Here is a 26,569-nt window from a genome sequence, read left to right as displayed (position 1 = left end):
CCTGGTACAGCAAGTACACCATGTGTTTATGTTTGTCTTTACGAGGTTCTATTTGTACTTTGGTTTTTTATTTGTTGGTTTAATCCTCCATGCTAAGCGGCTCATAGCTTTATCTTGGAAAATATAAGCAGGCCAGTGGCTCAGGGAGGTTGTCTTCCTGCCTCTCATTGGAGAAAGTCAATTACATTTAGAGGTAAAAAAGGAAGCCTTTGATTTTATTTGCAAACATTTTTATTCACTTTATGGAAAATGAAGATATGTCTGCGGCATTAAAAGATGAATTAGATTTTTTTTAAATAAGTTTTAGCAATGTTTTAATTTTCATCTTCTAAAGTTTAAAATAACAATATTAATAATAATGAATTTGATTTATAATGCAAACTTTAAAACACAGCGAAATCTCAAATAAATAAATAAATAGCAGTGTTAAAAAAAAAAGGTTCTAAACACAGGTTTTTAATCTTATTTATACCTTGAGCTAGTAAAAACTCAACAGTCCCTAGGTGTCCCTCTGAGGCGGCCATCATTAGAGGAGTACGACCCTGCTTGTCAGCCAGGTTTACATCTGCTCCGTGTGTGAGGAGGAGGTCAACGATCTAAAAACAGCAAAGTACAGCACTCGTGTCATTATATAACAGCAACAGGATGTCGTACTTGCTTCGTGTTTGTGAGATGAGGAATAGACAATACCTTTTATTAAATCAAAAGGAAATAAAGTAAAAAATATGAGCCTCTAGACCATAATTGCCACAGATTTAGTGCCTTCTGGAGTAAGCTGGAAGAAGCTAAATGTATTATTGGTGTCCAGTCAAATGCAAAAGCCAAGGCAGTCCATTTTTTCTTTAAAAGGAAGGTGTTCCAAGTGAGGGGGTGGCGGTACTGATTCTCTAGAGTTATGCTGATTGGGAAGAAGCCTTATTAAAAAGTGCCTTAACAATGAAAAATATTAATAATGATAAAAATGTCTCTTATGATAAACAAATGCCTCTTCGGCAATAAAGGAAATGTGTATAAATGGGGTTTCAATAAAAATAAACTAATACACAAAATAATGCCTGCGGTTGTACTAAAATCTGCCCTGATGCAGGTAACTTAGTGGAAAGATGTTCTTTAATATTAATTTCAGCTAGGTTTCAGAATGCTCAAAATCACGGGGCCACTAACCTGCCAGTGTCCCTGTCGGACGGCGCTGAACAGTGGGACAATACCTCGTCTGTTGGGCTGGGCCACAGCTGCCCCCTGCTCCAGTAACAGACGACAGACCTCCAGCTTCCCCCGACCAGAGGCTGCCGTCAGAGCTGGAAGCAGCAAACACACAATGAATCAGGGAGGAGATGAGAAGGAGAAGCAGGGTATATGTGGTGGAAGGAAATCAGATTATCAGTTCTTTTAAGTGCCGTCATGCATGGGTTTTACACAGACATGATTTTTGTTGTTGTGTTTGTGTCAACCTGATGAATGATGAAAGTTAAATATTCACTCTCTTTCAGCTATTTCTGGTCTCTACCAGCTCCTGAGGGAAATATCTGGCTTTATAGCAGCTTAATGCTCCACGATGTTAAGCTTTTCTTTGCTATTGCTCCCAGAAACGACCAAGTGAACCAAAACAGTAAAGTTGTAAGCAGTGGACAATTAAACTATGAGCTGAAGCTCGATATAAAGCTCTGTGGAGCCCACGGGAGCTGCAGATTCGGGTGAAAATTCTCTGTAGGTTCATGCGTTGATACATGTTATTATAAAACATATCAATTACAGCTGATAAAAATATATACCCAATGGGAAAACACAGCATCTCCGGGATTCATTTTAAAGTCTTGCTTTAGAGCCATAGAAGAGAGGAGAAGAGAGGAGGAGAGAAGAGAGAAGATATGATGAGAGAGGAGAAGAGAAGAGAGGAGGAGAGAAGAGAGGAGAAGAGAAGAGGAGAGAGGAGAAGAGAGGAGGAGAGAAGAGAAGAGGGAGGAAGAGAGGAGAAGCTAGAGAGAGAGAAGAGAGGAGGGAGAAGAGAATTGGCAGAATGGAGAAGAGGAGGAGAGAGGGGAGAGACAGAGAGAAGAGAGGAGGAGAGCAGAGAGAGGATGAAGAGCGCCCGAGAGGAGCGGCAGAGAGGAGGAGGAGAAGGAGGAAGAGAAAGAGGAGAGAAGAGAGGGAGAGTGCGAGAGAGGAGGAGAAGAGAGAGAGGAGAAGCGAAGAGAGGAGGAGAGAGGAGAGAGAAGAGAGGAAGAGAAGAGGAGAGAAGGAGAGAAGAGAAGAAGAGAGGAGAGACAGAGAGAAGAGAGGAGAGAGGAGGAGAGAAAAAAGAGAGGAGAGAGGAGGAGAAGAGAGCGAGAAGAGAAGAGAAGAGAAGAGAGGAGGAGAGAAGAGAGGAGAAGAGAAGATGAGAACAGAGGAGGAGAGAGGAGGAGAGAAGAGAGGAGAAAGACGAGAGAAGAGAGGAGGAGAAGGAGGAGGCGAAGAGAGGAGAAGAGAAGAGAGAAGAGAAGAGAGGAGGAGACGAAGAAGAGAAGGGAGAGAGAGGAGAGAAGAGAAGAGAGGAGAAGAGAGGAGGAGAGAGGAGAGGAGAGAGAGGAGGAAGAGAGGAGGAGAGAAGAGAAGAGGAGAGAAGAGAGGCCCCTTGAGGTTTTGTGGGAGCAAAGGCCTTTGAAAAGACATCTTCTCAAATGTAATGATTCTAATTGGAATAATTTAAGCAGAACGAACAAATCTCTTTTAAGCAGAGTGGTAGTAGCCCCAGAGGGGTTGACCCCAGTTTCTATACTATAGCCTGCCATATTGCATTTTTGAGGCAGGACACCGATATCGATATCTGGGAGCTGAGAAAACTCTGATAACGATATATCGGATAGCTCGGTTCTTTTAATCATACACACGTAAGATGATTTAACTAAAGGATTCGGATCAGTGCTGTCTGGTGGACAAACAATGACACAGTGACACTGGCTGCGGTCTTTTTTGTTTAGGAAGGTTCTTTAATGATTGAAATGACCCTAAGTCCTCCTTCACATCTTTCATTTACCTCACAACGTTTTCCATCAAGGTCAAGGAAAGGTGGTTAGGAAAAGACATCGTACGTAATTCTAATTTTACCATTCGACCGCAGCCACTGTGTCAATGATACCGATATCTGCAATGAGATGTTATAAACCAATTTAACCGTCAAGCTCTAGTTTCAACCTTTGTTTTTTCTTTGCTGGAAGAACACTTTGATACAGTTCAGTGAGTACATCTGTACATACATACTTCCCCTCTGGCTGTTTAAAGAATAATGCACTTTCAGTTGACCTATCCAGTAACACTGGGATTAAAAATCATCTTCCAGAACAAATGTTTTCCTTCTGATCTCTTATAAACAATGAAACTACGGCTGAGTGAGTACAAGTCCCCCTCTTCTACTGACAGCCTTTCTAACATTGAGTGGGGGAATAATACTCGCAATGAGGTTGGGGTAGCTTTAGGTTACAATGATACATTACATTTCTCAACACCCTGCCACAGGGCAATCAGACTAGTCATTTCTAAGCACCCTGGAGCACACTCATCCCCCCCTAGTCCCCCCCCCCTTCCTCTGTGTGAGCCCAACCCTGTCTGTGCTCCAATGACACCACTGCACTGCCATCAGCATCTGACGCAGCAGCAGCAAGCAGCAGACACACAAGAAGGATCTCTCATTTCCGCACTGCAGCGCTCGGCCTCGACAGAGCCACTCAGAAAAACACTGTAACAAAACACTCCATGGATCCTTAAAAAACTACAGTTTATATTTCCACATTTTGTCCACAACTACAAGAACCATTAAGCATTCAATCATCTGTCTGGGTTTCATCGATTCATCGTCTGACGAAGGTATCCTCACCGGTCTCTCCCCACAGGGTGTCAAAGTTATTGATTTGAGCCCGCTCCACCTCCTCTTCATCTTTCTCTGGCAGGTCCAGCAGGTAGGACACAATCTGATGGCGGACAAGATTCCAGATGACAGAAATGAAGCTTACTTTAAACAGACTCAGAAAAGCATGTGAGAAACAAAAGAAATGATACAAATGAAACCACTTGTTATCATGAATCTGTTTTCCTCTTGAATTTAGTGTAATATGATCTAAAAGGCTGAATTTTAGATGATTGACAGGCATCTTTAGCACCTACGTCGTCTACCAGTTGGAATAAAACCAACAAGAAACTCCAAGGTACTCTCTCTGTAAACAATGAAATTGCATTTATTGTCATGGAGTAGTCATGTTAGACCTAAAATAAAATAGAGTGCCTTGGAGATTTCTTGGTACATTTTATCTTCATGTATCCTTATCCAAAGAGCACCTCAAAGAAACTTCATTTGAGTCCAGGAAGCGCTCCTACCCGAACATATTTAGTAAATGCTTTACCTTTTCAGAGCCAGAGTAGGATTCACCACATAAGGATAATTCTTACATGGTTCCCCTTCTCTTCACGTCTCTCTATTCCCCTAACTTCTTCTCCCTTCCATCCTACTCTTGCTCTTTCTCCTTTTAAAATTCAAATGCACTTGTTTGCAAAGAGCTTTGTTCAATTTTTAAAGTGCTTTCTCTCTCAACCTGTTTGGCAAAGTACTTCCCCACCCGAGTCTGTCTCTCCTGACACTTCGTGTTTTGAAAAATAAATGGCACTAAAAACGTGTGACAAAATGCAATATGTACAGTGTCACTTAGAAAAGTAACCCCACACCCTGCAATGATCTGAATGTTTGAACACGTGTGTGTACGGACCGGTTGGTTTGCCTTCAGCTCACACACTAATCATCATCAACATTTTAGTGCCGTCTCATTCTTCTTGCATTCCCTTTTCCCTCCTGCGGACAGGACTTTGGCGACTGTTCTGGTATTAAAAACAGCTAACATACTGCAATGTGAACTCAAATGAGAAATTATAAGTTATGACTGAATTTATTGCAATACTGAATATATTTTACTGGCAACCTTAGAGTGGATGTGATGCATATAGTCACAGAATATCTTAATTAATTAAGTAAATCTGGCATTTTAATATTTATTTTCACTCTGCAGCTTCAAAACTGAGCAAGATCTACGTCAACAAATGTAGAACTTTAATTAGAGAAAAACTCCAAATGGTCAATATTAGTGTTGGAGTTAAAGACACTGGAGAGCATGTACCTCTGTGTATCCCATACTGGCCGCAGCGATGAGGGCCTGCTGGACTGCGTGGTTCTTGGTGAAAGCCGCCTGTTGCTGTGTTTTAGGCGACTGCTGCTGCTGGGGCCCCATGCTCCAGTCACACTGTATGAGGAACTTCACCACCTCCATGTGGCCCCTCAGGGCTGCATGAACCAGAGCGCACTGGCCGTTCTTATCCAGGTGGTCCACCTGTTAACATGGACATGGAATTAATCAGGAACGCAAATGTCCCAAGAACCATTCGAACTGGACATCCAAAGGACATTGTCCGTCAATCGTAGCCATGATCACACACTGAGAAAAGTCAAAGTCTTCACACACCTTTGCTCTCCTGCGGCAAAGCGCAGTCACAATGGCCATGTGTCCCCCGGCGGCGGCGTAGCCCAGCGGCATGAGGCCGCTTTCAGATGGAGCATCGACTGAGGCGCCGTACTCGAGCAGCAGAGCCACCATGTCCATGTAGCCCAAGTGGGAGTGGACACACAGGACGGGGGCGTTGTTCAGCACCTCTGTACGGTAGTTCACGTTGGCACCGCCCAGCATCAGCAGCCGGCTCACCTGGACAGAAAGAAAAAAGCAAAATATAGAATGAGGACATACAAAGGTAACACAGCAAAGTATGGATTTTATACTTGAAACTATCTCAGTACAGAGTAGAGCTGCAACGACTAATCGATGAACAGAAAGTAAAATAAAATTGATAATCGATTAATCGTTAAAAAAGTACTTTTTCATGCAAAAATAATATTTTCTATGTTTTATATTATAGTAGAATATCTTTGAGGTTTGGACTGACAAAACAGACTTAGACAGACATTTTCTCGACCGGTTGATTTATCTAGAAGATAATCAGCAGATTAATCCATAAAATGAATAATAGTCACAGCTGTAGTCCACGGAGAGGAAGTTTTCGGTGAAGCAAATTCGAGAAGTATTTTCGATTTGGTACCCAGAACAAGGTGAAATATTCTTTAAGTATGACTCCTCTCTGCCATGTCAGCGCCTGTACCTTGATGTTGGGAGTGTAGAGGTTTCGGAGTGAAGAAAGTGCAGCTGAAAGGCCCTCCGTGCTGTAGGAGACCCACAGGCCTTGCAAGATGGATGAGGAAACGCCGACTTTCTTGCTGAGACCCTTGAAGAGACGGATAAGAGTGTAAATATTCATTACTTTTGAGCCAAACCACAGCTGTGCGGGGGCGTGCGTGTGAGTGTGGAGACAAATAATGGTATACCTTGAAGATATGTGCTTTGAGGATGTGATGGCCCAGCTCAATAGTCTGCTGTCTGTTGAGCTTGTTCTCCTGCCGAGAGAACCAGAAGGCCAGTAGGGTGTGACCGCTCCTGCAGAGAGGACCAACACACAATCCTTCAATGCTGACTCATCAGGTCATTACATTCGGTTATCACCTGAACAGTGGGTGCAATCTGATTTAATTATAATACAGGGAATACAATGTTCCTACACTTCCTCTGCGAGTTAAAAATAATATACCTGCAACTAACTGACATTTTTTTCAGCCTCTAAAATATGGACGTTTCTGTTTTATATCATAATGAAGTGAATATCTTTGGGTTTTGGACTTAGAAAACTAATCATTTATAGACTTTGAGAAACTCGGATGGACATTTTCCCCTTTTATCTGACGTTTTATAGATCAAATCAATCGGCACATTAATTGATAATGAAAATAATAGTTCTGCAGTTCTAACATCAATATATTTCATAATATATGATAAAAACATGCTTTTTTAAAATCATTTCCTTTTATAAATCAGAATCCTGTTCAATCTACTTCTTGCAAAACAATTGAGTTTTGGTGATTACATTACATACTGTACTGTGTGCAGCAGTATATGAACATAATATGTACAACCAATGAATCAATCACAGATTTATCAACAACCTCCTTCTATTATAAAATTGTTGGGATTTTAGGTGATCAGCCCTCAAAAACCTTGCTTCCTTTTTCTAAAACAAGATGGTTTTTATTAGACTGGAAGATGTGTCTTTGGCGGGACTATCATTTAAAAGAGATCTCAATGGGAATATTCCTGGTAAATAAAATCCATAAAGAAATTCTTTTTTATAGTCCTTCATTCTAACGTCCCCCCGTGACATCCTGTTTCCAGACAAGGGAACATTGAAATTCCTTAAGCAAGACAATAAAGAATGAGTGTTTCCTTAAGACCTAACTTTAGCAGAGTTTGAGCATAAACATTTAGTATGATCACGTTCAGCCTCACGGAGAGAACGAGCCTCTAAATCATCTCTCCTGCCAGTCCTCACCTCGGATCGCAGAGAAACTTTGTCTTCTCTCCTTCTTCTCTCCAGATCAGCCACTCCCTGAAGGACGGGTGAACAAACATCCTGGTACCGTCCCTCCTCTTCACCAGGAAGACTGACAGGTTGTCTACACGTTGTTGGAAATCTTCCCAGTCCAGTGTGCCCTGCAGGAACACGGACGTTGTTTCCATGTTATTTGTTACAAATTGCTATTCTATTTCTATAATAACGGATGAAATACGTGATATTCATATTCAGCAGTTTCCCTCGGGATTAATAAACTATTATCTTATCTTTTTATATTATGTATTATATTTAAACATGAATGAATCCAAAACACTGCACATTAAACGTGGCTCAATGCACACAACAAATCCTCTTTGTTTCATCTTGATAGAAAGCTGAAGACCACTATTCCCCTATTAAATATTCAAAATGAAATAAACAATAATCAACAAGTAAAAACAAAGATTAAGATATTATTTATTAGGAATTTCACACTCAAAACTAACTAGCTAATTAGCCTCATCAGGACTGTGTGGTTTGCATGACAATATTGCTAAATCCTGATTGGTGCACAGAAGCATGTGACAACATCCCTGTTCCCAGCTGAGCTTCAGAGAAGAAAGAAAATAGAAATGTAACACTAAAGATTTAAAACTACATTTATCTGGAGATAATGAGTTCATGCAGGACCCCATCAGTCATAGTGAGAAGTTGATTAGAAAAATATGTTTTCCGGGCCTTTACGAAAACCTGGCTATATTAAATATGTTCAATAACTTGCTATGACATTTTGATTGACTCCCTAACTCACTTATTTAGCTCAAGGAAGGAGTAAAACCACAGATTAGCATCAGACGACTTCAATACTGGATCACAGAGGCCATATTATAATACATCACTTCCCATGAAGGCCTTGAGATAATAAAAAGGTCTCAAGGTCTGAGCTCTTGTATATTCTAAGATTATTATTACCTGCAGCGAACCAGCGTTGATGGCCTGATATATCTGCTCATCGGTGAGCGGATGCAGCGAGGCCACGGCCACATTGAGCAGAGGAAGCGCCCGCTCGAACGACGACTGCGTCGGGAATCGCATGTTGCACTGCAGCAGGTAGACCTCTGCCAGGTTGACTGGAACCACCTGAGTGAGGGAGGGAGGGAGGAAGGAAGGAAGGAAGGAGAGAATATGAAGCGTAATGCTGATTTTCCTTTGGAGCAGTTCTACTGAATATGAATAATGCATCCTGTTTGTACAGCGCGTCTTCAACTCTTCTACGTGGTCTCCCTCAGAGGGAGAGAATGTGAAATTATACGTCGTCATTTTTTATGGAGTCTGGAAGCACTTCTGAATACATGAAATTAAATGAACCTGGGCTTGTGAGATAAAATATTTCATTATGAAATGCACAGTAAAACAATTCAGCCGCATAATCTATCAAATAGGTGCTGGCTTCTGACTGTCAACAAGAAGACATTATCAAATCAAAGCACGTCGGAGTGCATGTAAATAAAGAAATGCCCTTCCAGTTTTGCCATCGCAAATTGTGAGCACAAAGATATTTAAAATAACCCCGATTCCCCCCCCCCTCATCTCTTCTGCTTTGCTTTTGATTCAGTGAGTTACGCTGTGGGCTATGACTTCAGTCCTGTTTTTTTGTTAGCTTATTTTTGCCAATTATTTAGAAATGTCTTTGCATATTGGCACCAGTTAAAGTATGCCGAGTTAACCATCAGCAGTTCCTGTTTGCAGTTTATGAATGTACTGTTTCTATGATCATATGTATTATATATGACATTTATTCAGAGAAAATCATCAAATGATCTTGGGAAAGCATACGTCACACTGAATGTAACAATATGTGCGTCTCTCCCATGCGTCCGCAGTGAAAACCGAAGCTAAACCTGTAAAAAAAACAAAAAACAGAGCGCGTATAGAAATGTATACACAGTCTATGTTGAAAACCATTAACTAACTCCGTACCTTATAGCTGGAGCTTTTGAGGACAAGGTAGCCCCTCTCGATGAGGTCAAAGGTGAGCTTGAGGTACAGATAGGAGCCCTGGCTCAGGGCCTTGAGGTGGGCGCTGAGCTTGCCGAAAGTGGTGTTGTCCATCTTGCCGTTGAGCGAGATGTTGTTCTGGATCTCTGGGCTGCTGTGGATGCGGTGCAGGATGTAGCCCTGCAGGTCCTGGTCTATGGCGTCATTCTCCTCCAGGCCGTCCAGAGAGATGCGGTGGAACGGCAGCGCGTTGGTGATCTCCTGAACAGTCAGAATCATGTCAGGAATTTGGTGACATTGGTGCAGAGACATGTTGATAGATTGACTACATACTCACTCATTTAATGTAAAATGATTCATATACAGGTCAAAGTATAACACGCTATGAATAATTACTATATCATATTTATCTGTATGAAAGGGAATAATAAAGGGAGACAAAGACAGATGACAAACAGGTGGCAAATTAAATATAGTCAGTTAGTGTCCTCCAGTTGATGCAAAAACAACCCGCTGATAATGCTGATGTAAAACCTTCCAGCATCCTTCCCTGCTGACTTTAAAAATGAAACCTTTTGAAGTTTAAATATGAAACTGCAGGAAATACAATCGGTATGCTCAAAGAGAAACTCCCAACTGACCGCCTGTCCTCTACCTGTAACGTGGTTCTGACTGTGACCACCAGTTTGAGCCAGGGAGGGAACTTGTTGATAGTTTTGGTGAGGAAGGACACAATGGTGTCTCCGTAGTCTGGCTTGTGGAACTCTGCCTCATTCAGTCCATCTATCAGGATGATGAGGTCCTCCTCAGAGTTGATCTTCCTCTCTGAAAAAGAACAGTCAGCATGAAAACAAGATAGTATTAAGATAGTAAAACTCTCAACACAAGGTCCTTTATTTGATGTTTCCAGAGCTAGTAACAACATTTGAAGGCCTTTCTCAGGAGAAGCTTTGAAACAAGAAAAATACATTTCCAGCTAAACCACAAGGTCATATTTCCCTTCATATTAAAAAAAGAAATCATCACAGATGTATTTATTTTTCCTATGAAGCTCAGTTTGGTTTAATGAGTTAGGAGCTTTAAGAAAGAAATCAGTTTCAGCATTGAGATGAACAACTTTGATCTTGATTATATTGAGCACATTGTGCACAGGAAGCCTCTAATATCCGGCACCATCGATTCCAGTCAAAGAATACGTTGAACACTGAGGTTTAAAGAGGCATAAATTACAATTTGCCAAAAGTGTTTAAATGTAAGGGCAAAATATTCTTGAATTATTATACATTCCAGTTTATTAAGAAGCATCTGAAGACACTGGTTCCAACAGAGCAACTAAATGAAGTTTATACCAACTAAACAGAATGACTCATGTAGATATCGATTCCTGTAGTTTTGTAATTCTTTAGTTAAACAATGAAAAAGGAATGAATACAGGGCTTACTTGATATTTTTCAACCCAGAAGATATTTATAATGTCAGCTTTTCACTTTAAGCTCTGAAAGCGAACATTTTGGTTGGAAACTCAGCTCATGGAATAAAGTCTACAGTATATATCCATCCCTTCGAAGTGCTTTTTGTTTTTTACACATACTTGTTTTCTACATTAAATACATTCTGCTCTGATCCCTGTGATCCCCGATTTTCTTTTTTGTTAGTGTTTGTTTTTCTCCTTAAGTAGAGGGGAGGTCTGTTGTATAAGCATGTGGCTTCTTAACTTCTACTTTTTCATCTTCTGGATTTTATGCAGTCTTGTGTGTGTGTGTGTGTGCAAATGAAATGAAAAAATGAATAAAAGCAATACATTTAGATTTGGTAAAGCTTCAATATAAAAACCTTTCAAGGACGATGAATTTGAACAGATGCAACTAGTAACTGAATCCCCTGTTGCATCACTAGGGGTCTTGGAAAGTAATTCAGCATGAAAAAAGCAATATAAATGCATCACCTTTATAAAGTGTATCCAGGGGCTCTAGAACCCCCCTCCTGAAGGAGGCCAGGGGGTCCTGGACGCAGGAGCGCAGACTAAGGATGCTCTGTAGGTGCGGCTCCCTCAGCAGCTGCTCCCTGTAGGCGACGAGGTGCGGCGAGCGGCACAGCAGAGCCGCCACGTTGTGCACAAACTCCGGCACCAAGCAGGTGTAGGCGTTATCTGCCTGGCAGTAGTGGTACGCCACCACCTGGGGGCGACAGAGAGTTGGGAGAAGTTTGCAGCTTAGGTCACTCAGAGAAATATAAAAGGTGAAAACTTCCATTCCACTTCTGGTAATCCAACCTTTGCGTATTGCAGAACTGAAGATCAGTGTCAGGGAGCATGGGAGTCAGATGACACACTTTTAGAAATAACATTTCTTCCACAGCTCCGTCAGAGCAGAGCCAGTTTTCTACTACAGCTACAACCCATTTGGGATTGACTCAACTTCATGGTGGATGATTGCAGTATAATGAAACATAATACTTCTCGTTTCGCTGTACGGTTTTAGATATTAATAATTCATCGCTTCCGGCTGCTAAGACAGACTGATTCAGGAGTTAGCTTGTGCATGCTCAAGTGTTACATGACTGCGGCCTGACGGAGTCAAAGGGTTGAACTGTCATATCTCACAGCCATGTACACATTTATGATTAAACGAATGAATAGATAATTAGTATTTGCACAGACATGCAGTGGCATTAGAAAATAGCCGAGGGCAGGTGAGTTTTCTGGGAGGTTAGTCAACAAAACAATACAAGCAGGTGTGACCGAGCGCTCCTGGGGACTGAGAGATCACAGAGAGTTTGAATTTTCTGAGGCGGGGGCAGCGATCAGAGGGCAGTGAGGGGAAAGAAAAAGTCTAATCAAAATGGAATGAAAATTTTTGGTCACAAAGGAAGAAAGGGCTTTAAAACAAAGGGGTGAAAAAGGGAGTGAGATCAATTATTAATGCACAGAGTTAACAAGATCTAATAGCCTGGCTGGGAAATGGCTTTCTGCAGGTATTAATATTACATAAGGCTCCCTGGCAAAGTTGTTTTTTCTTTTTTAAACACATCTGCATAATGCATCAGGCTGGGACTGGGGATGCAGATGGCTAAGCAGCAGGGGAGGGGGACCGAGGTGCGACAGCAGACAGGAAGAGGAGCGGAAAACGTGGCCTGTTTCACACATCGTATAAGGTTACAACGCAGGAAGGTTAAAACAAGTTAAATACTCCAGTAATAGTCTTTTAAATTCATAATTTAGCATAAAAAAGCGCAGCACAAAACCCTGTGTGAGTCGACGATAGCTCGCAGGTGGCATTAAAGAGCCGTGTCAGTGCTTGTATTTCGGAAATGCATTTTCATAAAAGAGCGAATCATTGTCTACCTACCATCTCTGTTGTCATTAATTGAAAGATTAAGAAATTAAAAAGAGCCATTTAAAATGATCTTGCCGTTTTTCAATCACAGACACTGAGGCCTGGAGATTTCACGCTGAACCATAAACACAATGAAATGGACTGTTACACTACATATGACCATTTTAGCGACGCAGCAATATTCCCTCTTAATGATCATGTATGCAGCTCTACTCTTTGATGAAGAAAAGATGAAAGAAATAACTGACAATACGGTGGAATGCAAATGAGACCCCTGACATAATGTTTGCAGATTACAGTTTTCATTTCACACAGCTGTGAAAGGAAAAGGGGAACTGGAGGTGTAGGGAGGTAGAAATGTACATAAGTGGCTCGTGCCTCTTGTAATATATGGAGCAATATTTGTGGAGCAAATGGATGAAAAATAGATACATTTTATTCATTTGTAAAAGAAGCCAATGGGAGCAATAGAAGTGAAAAACAAACCCAAGTCTTGGGTATGTTTTGTCTAAATTAGAGGCTGAAATGTAAATGTGGGTGTCTGTGTGTGTGTGCACATGGTCACAGGTGTATCTGGTACCTGAGACGCCAGCCTCCTCATGCCTTCTTCCTGACGTCGCCTCATCTCGGGGGTCCCGGGACAGCTGCCTCCTCCCAGGGTTCCATGCGTGGGCTGGGGCTGGGTGAGAGGGAGCCCCTCTCCATCTGGACACAAGACAGCACAACACACTCAGGGAAAGCTCTAACACGTGTCACATTCATGCCATCTTTTCACAGGCTGAGGTGAGATTGTGCAACATTTAGAAAATACTATCATTTAAAAAAAGGTAAGAGTTCATCAATTTGCCATCTTCACCGATACATCTATAAGCAACACTACGAACGAGTATTTGTGCCGGGCAGGCATAAGGGAAAAAATGAAAGGAAAAGGACATTTTTAGTTTTTGTATTTAGAGAATTAAGTCAAAATGTAGAGAATAAAGTTGAACTGTCAGTACATGCACTAAAGCTAGTAGTTTGATTTATTCTCAATAATTATTTAACATTTTCTCAATATATCAAATTTATACTGGAAAAGCAAAAAGTAAAAAAACTTCATCCTCTGACTATTATTTCTTATGCCTGGCACTAATGACATTTCAACTTTATTCTTGAAATGGCAATAATATTTCCCCTTATGTCTCTAACATACCAAACAGTCTTGGAAATCATGAGAAGAAACAAGCGGATGCCTACGTTTGGGTGAGGCTTGAGGGCTGTCGGAGGCAATCTGTCTCATGCGGGTGCCGTGGCAGCTGAGTGCCACCAGGCGAGAGATGATCGCGGTCTTGCCGAAGCCGATGTTGCCTACTACCGCCACGCCGCGGTTGGTGCTGGCGTTGGGGCTGTTGAGGTGGGCGTCGATCTCCTGGAAGAGCCACTCGCGGCCCGTGAAGACGGAGTCCATGGTGATGCTCGGCACCTCAAACAGTAGAGGTTTGAGGGCGATGTCTTGAGGCCGGTACGGTGCAAAACGCACTGGTGGGTCAGAGACACAGATAATTACAGTTATAAACCACATTTTTGTATTTAGTCTCCCCTGTTCTGGCAGTAATGCATCTGGAGACTGAAAACTGTGTAAAAAGCCTCTGTACTCACATGTTAATAATACTCATGGGTGCATACATACTGTGTGATTAACAAAATATGTAAACACATAAACCGCCACATATTAGCATAAACAAGAAACAAGTATTAGTAGTATTTCTAATATGCATTACATATTTATTGGATGCTAATTGTTTGATTGTTGAATTCTCCACTGATTTGATATTTTACACATTTGTGTCTATGGAGGATCAACAATGATATTCATGTCATTTAACATTGAGGATCGACATCACGGAACGAAGTGAATAACCTACTGGAAAGTGCTCATTCTGAGCATAAACATATACTAATGAGTCGATGATTCATATGTGAAAGGTGTATTATTGTGCTCCAGCATTGTGTGGCAAACGGCACCCTTAAAGCCTTTAAAGATAAATGAAAGAGCTGGGTATAAAATGTGCTCGGGAGGTTAAGTTTTCACAGGTTTGGGAAATCAAACGTTTTCAGTAAAATCTCACTATAATCTGAAGATGAAGTAGGAATAATAAAGTTTATGAAATAGTGAGAGCAAGGGAAGTTAGCTTTAGAACTCAAAGGGGAAAACTACGTTAACAATTCAGATTTGTTTGTTTTGAGTTCATTTAGGGAGTGTCTACCGATTGTTGAATTTAATCACTAGGGGAAGTCATTAAACTAAAGTCCTCCAGAGTTTGGGCATCTTTTTAGCAGAACATATGGACCATTAATGAGTAATGAGGGTAAAATGAATCTGGTACGAACTTCTGAAGCAGTGTGATAAATTCAGTGTAAAATTTAGTGTGCTGCTTCTGGGTGTCATCTCCGTGGGTGCCATCTTTTAAAAAAAACTGATTTGTGCTTTGAGACTAAAAACATGCTTTCTTCTATCTGGTGTGTCATTTCTATAAAAGTTATATCAGCATCTGGCAATTACGCCTGATTGAGAATGTGAGTTTATACATGAATAATCCAAAACGCTTTGATGGCAAGAATATGTGCCACTTTGACTCAACGAGCTTGGTGACACGACAGTGAGCAGAATGTGCCGCCTGACCCAACAAATGTGAATTAAAGTAACTTACGTGACTGAGATTGCCAGGCATTGGTGTTATTAGCGGAAGCTGAGACGGACAGCAAGCAATATACAGAGATAGAAAAACAGAGAGGGAGAGAAAGGATGAGAGAGGGAAGAAAGAGAGACAGTGAGCAATGGGAACTGGCAGCAATGTATCAGACCACAAGGCAAGGTGTAGCTCAATGAAAAAAGCAGCAATAGCATCAACACATCATGATGTCAGAAACATTGGCAACCACCAGGCCGGGGTCGATTACTAATTGAAATCCTTTGAATTACATCGAGAGTATACCTCAGCTCGTCTGAAGGAGAGGTTGGGGAAGGACTGCACTTTTGGTAGAATCTAATTGGTTCCATTGCGCCGGGCAAGATCAATCAATCCCCATAAAAATAATTAAATCCAGTGGTAGTAGTAATTCGACCCCAGGATGGGGGACTCCCACCTTAACTCCACAGACTGCGTGTGAATTACAGGCTGCCCCATCTTAACATAAAGCAATCACCTTCAGCACAAGAGATGTTTAGAGTTGTTAAAGAAAGCCTCAGACAAACTGTAAAAATTGGATTTACATCACAGTCTTTCTTTTGGTTCCTTAACTGAGGTTTAATCTGATGCGTGTGCAGTGACAAACAGCTGCTGGTCAGATGACAGCCAGTGCAGTAGTTCTTCTTTACACCAGCAATAAGCACACTGTGAGTCAGAGCTGTAGGAAATATATATCATGCATTCGACTGGTCAGAAAATATGGTGGGAGCGTGCAGATTTGTTGTGTGTCGGCAGTGTGTGTTCTATACTGTGTGCTGGTACAGTACTTTGAAATACATCAGGGGGCAGGGAGGGTTGCGTTCGAGCTGCATGTCTAATGTAAATGACTCCAGTATGCATCTCTGCAGAACATAATGAGCTGAAATTGTATTTGTTTACCAGACAGCACTCCAAAGTGCTGTTGCAAGCAGGAATGCTAATTATAATCGCAGAGTGAAAAGAAATGCCATGATCATGCTGAGGATATTCTTACTTATGCAATCAGCAAAAAAGGTACAAACAGATATACCTGGAAGTGGGTGTAAAGCTGTCCTTGTTTTATACCGAGTGCACGGCCAGCGCTGCGTTTTACTGCACTAAGCTCTGTGCCAGCTGCAGCCCGATGTAATAAAAGACATTTCATCCATATTCCCCGGTCAGATTATTTTCGTGCTAACTCAACAAACACACACACAGTCAGAGAGACACAATAAGGCAGAGAGCGACTACTCTATTCAGTCTATAAATCACAACCTGATGTAATATTCTTCCAGTTGGGTGTCACGCTGTGAAAGAATGGACCTGATGCAACACTGGTGATGGGCAATGCAAAAACTACCCAATGCTGCCATTTACAATATCATCGGCCTGCTGAAGTGAGAGGCTGAATACTCACAGCTACTCTGTTTTAAGTGCTGCTAATCCAATAATCACGAGGGTGACTGAATGCCAAACGTTCCTGTAAAGCTCATTCCGTCTATGTGGAATTACTGAACACATCCTTGAACTTTCGGGCGCCATCCTCCAAATGGCAGAAACGATTACACCGCTTTGTGCACGCTTAAGTCGTGCAGCCACCGCTGCTCCACTGTGTCAGGTATTCCAGGAAAACATGGCAGCCATGTTGTGAACGGGAGCTGAGGGAGTTGTTTCCAGGACCGTGAAAGCAAAAGTGTGTGTGTGTGTGTGTGTGTGTGTGTGAGGGATAGATGGATGGATGGCAGTGGCTCATAATCCTGCCCATAACACTCCCCCCTCAGGCAAAGTTAAGCAAGGTATCAGTCCACACCAGCACACCCTCCAGATCCAGACGGAGCGAGTCTCAGACGTTTTAATTATTCACCAGGTGAGGATGACTCACGGTGGCTGAACAGCCTTAAGAAGGAGGGAGAAGAGGAGGAGAAGCAGAAGAGGAGAGTTGGCACAGAGGTGGAGGAAGAGAGGAAACGATGGGAGGAGGAAGAGAAGCGGTTTAGATGATCCGTCTGCTTGTTGTTACGGGTCTGGGGTTACCTCAGGTCGGGTGACTTTTCTTATGGCTGATGTGGGAGTTAGTGGATGTGTGAGTTTGCGGTCTGGTTTTTCAGACATTCAGTAAAAATTCCAGTCATTTCTTCTTCTAGCAGCGGATGGAGAGCTACAGCTCGCACATGCAACACTGACAGGATCTTACATAATTTCTGTTTGAAAAACGTCTTATGTAATATGCACAATAGGCTTAGAGCAGCACAATAATTCTGGATGTGCTTATGGATGATGTATTTCTTCAGAAAATGTGTTATAATCTGCAAACTGTCACATATTGTTTCCTTGCTGGCACGCTATTTACTGACTTTACTTCATATCTTGGAAGCAACAAGGGAAGATGATGTCAATGTGTTACATTATACGCACAGCCCTCAGAATAACCTCAATGCTAGATTGTTTGAATGTGTAAAACAATAAGAATAACAGAGAGTAGAGAGAGGCTGGATAATCATCTGAAACGTGTTCATGCACTGCTATCTAATCTAGACTAGTTATCAGAAACAGGAGCATCCTTTAGTCTGTGTTTGCTGTAAATAAATGTTTGCTATAAACAGTACGGTAATTCAAATTAATGCAGATATGAGTCGTTTCTTTCCACGGATGTACATCAATGCTGCCATGATTCTATATTTTCCCATGAAAAGACCAAAACCAACGATGTGCGGGTCTGTCTTTCAATACTTTACTATTCTTTCTGTGGAAGTCAGCTCCAAGCCCATTGGTTCCAACTGAAGATCTACCACAAATCTTAAATATATATAACTCCATTTTTTAAAATAGACTCAGTCATTTCCTAAAACAGCTGGGCACTGTTGTTTTCCACAAACGTCACTCAAACTGGAGTAAATAGAGCATTTATTGGGGACTATTTTCAGCTGCGGATTTATACACATTCGGTGCTCTGGTGAGTATTTACAGCAGCAGGATGTTGTACGTGGGATTGACAGGAGATGAACTAAAATGCCCACAGAGGAATCATCTACATCAAGCGTTAGAAAGATACAGACTATGTTCATGGGATTTGTTGACAATAAGACAAAATATCCTCAGCCTTATCCTTTAAATGTCTAATCAATGACAGCGCTAACCTGCATGTCCAAGACTTATTGTTTAAGTTGCATCCCCTGTCAGAGAGTATATATGGGAATAATAAAACCCTCTACAGTTGAAAATATCTGCAACCATCAGCTAACACAAGGCCTGTTTTGTGTATGCAAGCGGTGAGAGAGCGACAAAGAGAGAGAAAGGGAAGATAAACGAGGGAGAGAACGTGTGTGCACTGTACAGTTATGCCAGTGAGTTTGCGGTGAATATATAAGGTGGGTGGTAAATCTTAGAGGTAGGCAGGCAGGAGCACAAGAAGGTCCATTACAGTCTGACTCACTCTCCTCAAAACAGCAGCACAGCTCGGGCCCCCGATGGCCGGCATCAAAGGAAGCTTTCGACAAAAAAAAACAACCGGAGAGAGAGCAGTATCCGTCAGCTGGCTACCACCTGACCATCACATAACCGTCTTCTCCTCCTCTAGTTCATCTGTAACTCCGCATCCAGCATCTCCATCAAAACAACCAACAGGCCTCTTTCTGTGACGCACAATATGTTCAAATATTTGTGCTTACTGTGGCATGAGGCTCCCAATAATACAATAAATGCAGGCAGTACAAGCTACTAGGGCTGTACAGAATAGATCGAAACTCATAACGTTAACATGGTGCGCAGCTTCTTCTCTTGATTTCTTTATGTTATTCATTCTGTTTTAAACATGGTATAAAGATTAAGGTACACTAACATTTTTGGTACTATGTGTATTAGCTGGTGGCTGCGTAGGATTGTTTCTGACCCGTGTGGTCCAAAAGTCAACATTTGTTGATAAAGATAGATGTGATCATTTCCAAAACTTACAACTTTTTTTAATCTAAAGAAAAATGATTTTCTTCAATCCATATTTGTTGCCGTTAAGCCTTTAAAAATAGTTTGAATGAATATGTGTATATATGTAGTGTATGTGCCAATGTGTGTAGGTTGTATGTGGGTAAGTATATGATGTTAATTTTAATAATTATGTATTATTTTATGCTTTTAATGTGGACTTTTGGAAGATAAGCCAATGAGCTAAAACAAATGTTAAAATCTAAATCAAATTGTGTTCTAGACTTGTGTCAGATTCCCGACATAAGTATTTTCTTACATTTCAGGAATAAATGCATTTGGAATTTGTCCTCATATGATCTGCAGGGAAACCCTGTTTTTCAAGTCGCTTGGCTCAACGCCGTGTCTCGTTCTCGGTGTCTTCTGGTGAAACTGCGGGAGCAGTGCACTCGGGGAGGCTCTGACACTGATCCGAGGAGGCAGAACGCATGCTAGGACGCAGTCGGTTGGCTTGTAAACACACTTGGCTGCCCTTAGAGGAGGAAGGTTGAAACAAGTGGCTCTGGCAGTAACAGTGAAGCTTTGAGAGGAACCTACCCCGTCTTTTCTGTCTTCCTCTGTATCCATACCTGCATCTGTCTGCAGACGGGAATCACATTGCAGCTCAGCCGAGCGCACCCTCAGCTAAGTGGGGGCTTAACAGGTGTTTAAAACACACAGGGACACACATTTGTGTTCGCTTGGATGGCAGAGGGCTGCCAGTACGCTGCTCATTACTGACTAAGTGACTGAAGAAGAAGGGCAAGGGGACACATAATGTTGTGACATTAGGCCATTTGGTCCTTTGGTGAGGAGGATGAGGAGATTTGCTCGATCACAGACACGCGCTGGCTGTGTGCTAGACTTGAACAGTGTGCAGTGGAGCGCACAATGACTGTGGATGTTAGGCTCTGAGACAAATGTTTAACTTAGTGGTGGCATAACCTGACAAAATGCTCTTTGTGCACTGCCCCAGTCTCACACACAGACACCCACGGACACAATAGAAAACAGCTGACGACCTCCAGTGTCCACCACCAACAGCGTGACAGCGTCACTGGTCTGATATAGAAGTAGAGATTTACTGTACATGCAGACATCTGAAACGCATTACAAACCCCAAATCAACCTTCACTTTTTTAAAGTTTTAAAAATAACTGGCTGGTGACGCAGCTTCGTCTTGCTCAGCTGCTTTGAGTTTGTTGTTGGATGAAAAACAGAATAGTGTCTGATTGTTTGCTTCTGCTCTTTGTCTGATGTGACGCAAATGGCTGAACGCAGCCCTCTCTGAAACAAAGCAGTGTTTTAAAAAAGTGAAAGTAAAAGATGTAATATGTACAATGCTTCGACACCTGCAAATGTCAGCACATATACGGACGCTGCAGTTCTTATGTCCACAGCCAGCATCCATAGTCTCTTACATCACTTTGAGGCAAACAGCATTTTGTTTGCATAACATTTATTTAAAATGTTAATATCAGAATTGGCACGGAGGGTCTGTGTTTGTGTGTGTGCTCACCTCTCAGGTCCTGCCCGGAGCGACCCGGCCCGCAGGTGGTGCTCTGTCTGGGCATGCGCAGCGAGGTGCGTAATGGAGTGTGTCTCTGCTCATCCAGGTATGCCAGGTCCTCCAGGTGGGCTGAACTGGTGGCTGTAGTTGTGTGTGAGTGTGTGATGGAGGGAGGGAGACAGAGTGGGAGAGTATTTCAGAGAAAGAGGGGGAAACATATATTGTCAGCATGTATATGTAAATTGGGAGACACATACAGTAAACAAACCCTTAATATAAACACACACACACACACACACAAGAAGGTGGCACTGGTTCTTGCCAGTGTCTTGAAGCAGTTGTCAGGCTCCGGCTCTCCTTCTTGCCAACTCCTTCAGGAAAGAGCAAGCCAGCCCTACATGGTTCTGTCCTAAAACTCCCTCCTCTCGGTGTCTGTCACGCAGCAGATGCCATCCAGCCCCTCTCAGGATTAATTAGCTCAGCAGACAAATGTCTTATTCATGGAGTGAGAGCTGTCTGACGCTGGCTGCTGATTGTTCACACCATGCTGCGTCTTCAGGGCCGGCGCTCGGAACCAGTGAATGGTAAAATGAGATTAGACGCGGCCGCGAGTGCAAGTCCGCAACAAACTCTTATTCTCTGTCACACCTGAACCTCAGTTAAAAGGTAAGGAAAGTGAAAGAATACAAAAAAATGGTTTGTCCGACATTGTTAAAATAATTGGCCCGCAGCAGCTTTCTTTAGCAGATATCTATGACGGACAAGTTTTGCGGAAGGCATGGCCGCTCTGACCCCCCACTTTTGGAGGAATGTGTTCTTCTTCCTTCTGGGTTGAGATACAGGTCCCAGGCTAATAAAGCAAAGGTTTTACACTTTTTATTTGTGCCAAGGGAAATAAATGTACTTAATTTGCACTGAACTTTAACTTGACTGCACTGCTCAGCAGCACTTTATAATGGCTACCATACTAATGGTTTGGTACTTTTAACGGACAGTTATATCTTTTTATACTTGGTGGTTTGCTGTAACTGCTGTGATTAATGCCCCATGTCCTCTTGTATGTTGTGTTTGTGCCCTCTACTGTAAACTAAATCTCCCCTTGAGCGACAATAAAGATGAACTGAACTGAAACTCTGAACAATTAAATCCAGGAGAGATTAAGAGACTAAGGTGACAGGCGAGGACCAAGGTGCCAAGTCACAGCATTAAGAGGCGACACCGTCATCGACAGAGCTGTTTGTTAAACTCTACTAATGCAGTGATAATGGAGAAGCTGAGGAGATGGTGATAGAGGAGAGAATATTACAGACACTAAATTAAACTAGTAGTTTGGAAAAAAACACAACTTTACTCTACTTTATTCGGAGGTAAAACCGAAACGTTGTTAATAATCCTTCGTGAAAGCAGGAAGTTGGTCTGTAAACTGTGATGGACAACGGACACTTTTGGCTAATAGTTTTACTATTTGCATATTAACATTTGTTAGAGGATATTCAAAATTCTAGCCCATTAGGTAAAAGTAGCAGGAAGCAGGAAGGGAATTGGAAATGGAGACTAATAAAGGCCGAGTTTAACAATGTAGAGGACAAGTTTATACCAATCCGTAATAAAAACAAATTCCCTTGGGATAGTATTACAAAAAGGAATATTTATTAATGTATGTATTTAAAATTATTTGCGAGAAAGGCAATAAGAGGTAAAAACAGGAGCGTAAGAAAGTGATACACGATGTTTAAGAAAGAAATTGTGGTACTATTTTGTTGTATTGTTTTTTGTTGTAGGCGTCAGGTGTGGAGGATTTATATCCTGTACCAGAAAATGTTTAGTAAATTTCAATAAAATTCTACCTGAAATACTCTGAGGTCCTGAGATCCCAAGTCATATTCAAGGAGTTGGGGAAAGATGTAACTGGCGAAGCATGCTTCTTCTCGGTCATATCTTCTGTCTCTCTCCAGTCACTCTAAAAAGTATTAGTAGTAATGTGGCGGGCCTCTGAGCCCACCATCTCTCACCAGCACCTCGACACTGATCCGTACTCCCCTTGGTTTAAAGGGGGATTTCTGTGCCACTGGAGCTACGCTTGCTGAAGTACTGAGCATGTGTGGAACTGCTTGAGTCACCCCAGCCATGGACCTAAAGACGAGCCACATGGGTTTCCCAAAATGGAGGAAAATGGCAGCTGAGAATGCTGGCTCGGCCCTGATGGGAATGTGGGTGCTGGTCATCAAACTGCGCTAAAAGCGGAAACAGTGGAGCTGCTAAACCAAAGTGAGATGACTCAGGGTTATGGGCTGGAAAGGCTTCTTTTTTCTCTCTCTTTCAACTGTGTTTGAATGTGAGGAATCAAATCTGTGTGCTCATCACCTCTATCTGCAATGCAGCAGGCTACTGGGGATCACATTCACTGTTTCTGTGCCAATGCGCTAAGACTGCACACATAGTGAAAAGAAATACAGACTAAAGAAAAACTGTATGGAAGAGGGAGAGTAAGAAAAAGAAAGTGAGAAAAAGTCTAACTGTGCAGCTCAGCAGCCACATCAGACACTTCCTGTTTCAAAGAGTGACTGATAGCATGAACGCATGCACGCACACACACACACACACACACACACGCACACACACACGCACACACACACACACACACACACACACGCACACACACACACACACACACACACACACACACACACACACACACACACACACACACACAAAAGACCAGCTGGGCTGCCTTCCAGAGCAAGTCACATTATCAGCCGGGGAGCCGCCTCGTCATCTAAGATATGAGGTGGCTGCTGCTGCTCTAAACGCTTCACCATTCTCCTCTAATCTCCTCGAGAGATGACTTGAGACTATAAATAATGGAGGTGCTGGCACTTAAACAATAATATTTCCGGGCATTACACAGAGTATATAAGCAGAGGTGGGATAATCAGGAAAAATATGGTAGAAAAATAAATCAATGACACTTGTCCGCCCCCAAAATTGAAAAATGTTATCTCGGGTGAGCTGTTATCTTAATTTAGTGAATTTAGAGAGTAAAGAATGAGTTCAGTGAATCTCAGGGTGTCTTTTATACTTCTTAAGCCTTTGCATGAGTAGGGATCCTACAATCCCCGGGCAATAATAAAAGCTGGTGCATATAGATCCTCCGACATGGCTTTTTCTAATGGTCAGTTCAGCTAAATTACACTTAAAGCCACTTTCCCTCTTGTTTGGTTTTAGTTACAGAGGTTTTGAGATATTAGTGTGTGTCTTAACACCATTACTATCGAGGGGAACTGGAACAACTCTTTGAAAAATTAATGACGTACCGTGGGGACACTACACCCCCAAACTGCCAGGCAACATCACACTCACACTTTGATATGTGAAGGAAGTGTGTTTAAAAGCTTTAAAAGGGGTAACTCTCTTCGCTCTTTAATCGGGCAGGAAGGGTTTAAAGGGGGCAGATCTTGCTTATTTTCATGTACATACTTTCATACGTATTTTGGGTTTCTACTAGAATATGTTTACACGCTTTACTGCTCAAAAAACCCTACTTTCTGAATATACCTGTATTCACACTGTGTCTGAAACGTGTTGTTTTAGCGCCTGTCTCTTTAAGCCCCCCCCCTTCTGAAAAAGCGCTGTCTGATTGGTCAGTGTTTCAAAGTCTTATAGGTGTGATACTAAACCTGCTTTTTAACACACAAAAAATATTTTCAAGTATGGGACCTTTAACAAAAGATGCTACCTAGTTGCATTATGGGAAATGTAGGATCCAGCATTTTGGATCTTGACCCATATTAGGGACTACATGTCAGAATGTCTGAATGCATCAATATTATAACAACTTTATTTTTAGGGTTATTAGTAATGAGGAATTAGTCCTTTTAAAATTCTAAAACAAATTATATTCTGATTCTGCTCGTCTCAAACGAGCACCAGAGCTAAAGGAATACTCTGTCTTGGTAACTCCTTCCTCCATATCCATCTTAAGCTCTACCAACGCACAGCACTGCCTTCATTAGGTAATAGAGTAGCACCCCCCCCCTCCTCCTCGTTTTCCTCCCCGGTCGCCTTCTGCTCTCGCTCCGTATCTCTCTCCCTCTCTCTCTCTCCCCCCGCACATCAAAGCGAGTCTCTCTCTGTCACTCTGGGGGATTGAAACGGTTAATGCCTTGGGCTTTGATGTTCCACTGCTGCGTGAGCCCAGCCAATCCTCAGCCTGTGCTCGCCTCCCCATCCCTACATCATCTAATAATTCTTTGTGGAGGAGAGAGGGAGAGAGAGATTATGAAACTCTACTTTCAGTCCTCTTCCACATGTATCCATCTCCCTCTCCCTCAGAATTCCTGTGTCCGACAAATACAAATGCCTTCAGAAACATCATCATCCCCCCCCCCCCCCCCCCCTCACTGCCTCTCTTTCTCTTTATTTTTTGCATCATCTGCAGCTTAAAGTACGTCTTTAAAGCTGTCTCCAGCTCACTCAGACTTCTTTGAAGATCTGAGTATTGAAGTACGGAGTTGAGATCGAGGATGAATCTCTAAACCCGGCAGACAGCAGTGTCAAACAGCAGAACATGACCAGCATAAATAGAGGGTCATGGCTGCAGCGACGGGCCTTGTCAGGCATATTACAGTGTTTTGTGAAATATTATGTGCGTGTCTACAGTACGTGCTAACACACTTCTTTTTTTTTTACCAGTGGGAGTGGGTGAAGTGCATAATAGAGCCCATCGTCTATAACAGCCTCTCTCAAGATGAGAACAATAATACAATCAGGCCCATTACGACTGCCTCACTGTTATGAAACTGACATTTTCCCTGATATATTTACTGTTATTTTATGGGAGCCCTTTTGAGGCCTACAATAAGAAAAACACATCAATAGGACCTCTGTCAGCAACTCAAATGCCTGTTTCTTTATGTGATATTCTTCCAGCCGCAGTATGTTCTCTTGCTGAAGCTGTTTTTCCCAGACTGTATTATTCTGCACTGTGGTTTCGATCCCCACCAGAGGGTTGTGAGAGTTTAACAAAATTCCACCGCGGATTTACAGCTACCCGAAATTTCACAGAACCCTTTGAAATTAAAGAACAAGAGTGGTTTCCTCCCTAGATAATTAAACAATGTTGTAAAAATGACAAAAAAATGAATCAAATCAAACCACAATTGAGCTCCTCCTGAAACCAGGCTCAGATTTGAGGAAGTTTAGGCTGATTTATCCCAGATTTGCAGGAGCAATGTGGTCTGGAGCTTTGAGATGTGTGCTCATTTTTGTTCACAGAATAACTTGTTAAAGGAGCAGTTCGCAGATTAAATCTTCCCCTCGTGAACCGCCTGCTGAAATGTGATATTTATGGGTAAAGTGTGAATGAGTTCCAACACTGGGAATAGCCAACGAGAGGATTTTTAAAGTAGTGAAAATACTTATATAGAATTAATGTCAGACAGATCACTCAGCAAAAGCCACCATTAGGTTGAACTTGCTCCTCCAAAAATATCAACATACTCTACTCTAATATCATTGTTACATTCGTGGTCACAGGCTTCATAGAACTGGACGGTAAAGAAGAAGGGAAGGATCATAGTTCGTCTGTGAAGGACACAAGCAAGGAGAGAAACTTGAAAGGAGTAAAGAGG

At 42.1% G+C, this 26,569-nt stretch overlaps 1 protein-coding gene across 7 annotated transcripts in view; it reads right to left on the bottom strand.

Moving 5' to 3' along the window:
* The window catches only part of tanc2b (tetratricopeptide repeat, ankyrin repeat and coiled-coil containing 2b), a 150,074-nt gene that overhangs the window by 12,577 nt on the left and 110,928 nt on the right, over window positions 1-26,569 (bottom strand). For all 7 annotated transcript variants that reach the window (XM_029456255.1, XM_029456257.1, XM_029456256.1 and 4 more), the window contains 16 exons: window positions 20,949-21,080; window positions 15,476-15,514; window positions 14,022-14,303; window positions 13,366-13,490; window positions 11,396-11,627; window positions 10,106-10,275; window positions 9,433-9,711; window positions 8,425-8,592; window positions 7,450-7,610; window positions 6,395-6,503; window positions 6,172-6,294; window positions 5,484-5,720; window positions 5,142-5,351; window positions 3,854-3,947; window positions 1,165-1,298; window positions 473-596 (listed from right to left, as the gene is read on the bottom strand). In XM_029456255.1, the coding sequence (XP_029312115.1) occupies window positions 473-596; window positions 1,165-1,298; window positions 3,854-3,947; window positions 5,142-5,351; window positions 5,484-5,720; window positions 6,172-6,294; window positions 6,395-6,503; window positions 7,450-7,610; window positions 8,425-8,592; window positions 9,433-9,711; window positions 10,106-10,275; window positions 11,396-11,627; window positions 13,366-13,490; window positions 14,022-14,303; window positions 15,476-15,514; window positions 20,949-21,080 (2,619 nt within the window). The remainder of the gene's footprint in view (window positions 1-472; window positions 597-1,164; window positions 1,299-3,853; window positions 3,948-5,141; window positions 5,352-5,483; window positions 5,721-6,171; window positions 6,295-6,394; window positions 6,504-7,449; window positions 7,611-8,424; window positions 8,593-9,432; window positions 9,712-10,105; window positions 10,276-11,395; window positions 11,628-13,365; window positions 13,491-14,021; window positions 14,304-15,475; window positions 15,515-20,948; window positions 21,081-26,569) is intronic.

This window comes from Cottoperca gobio, chromosome 19 (genome assembly GCF_900634415.1).
Source record: "Cottoperca gobio chromosome 19, fCotGob3.1, whole genome shotgun sequence".
NCBI classification, from domain to species: Eukaryota; Metazoa; Chordata; class Actinopteri; order Perciformes; family Bovichtidae; genus Cottoperca; species Cottoperca gobio.
Note: the sequence above shows the minus strand (reverse complement) of the source record. Positions and strands in the feature narration are given on the sequence as shown.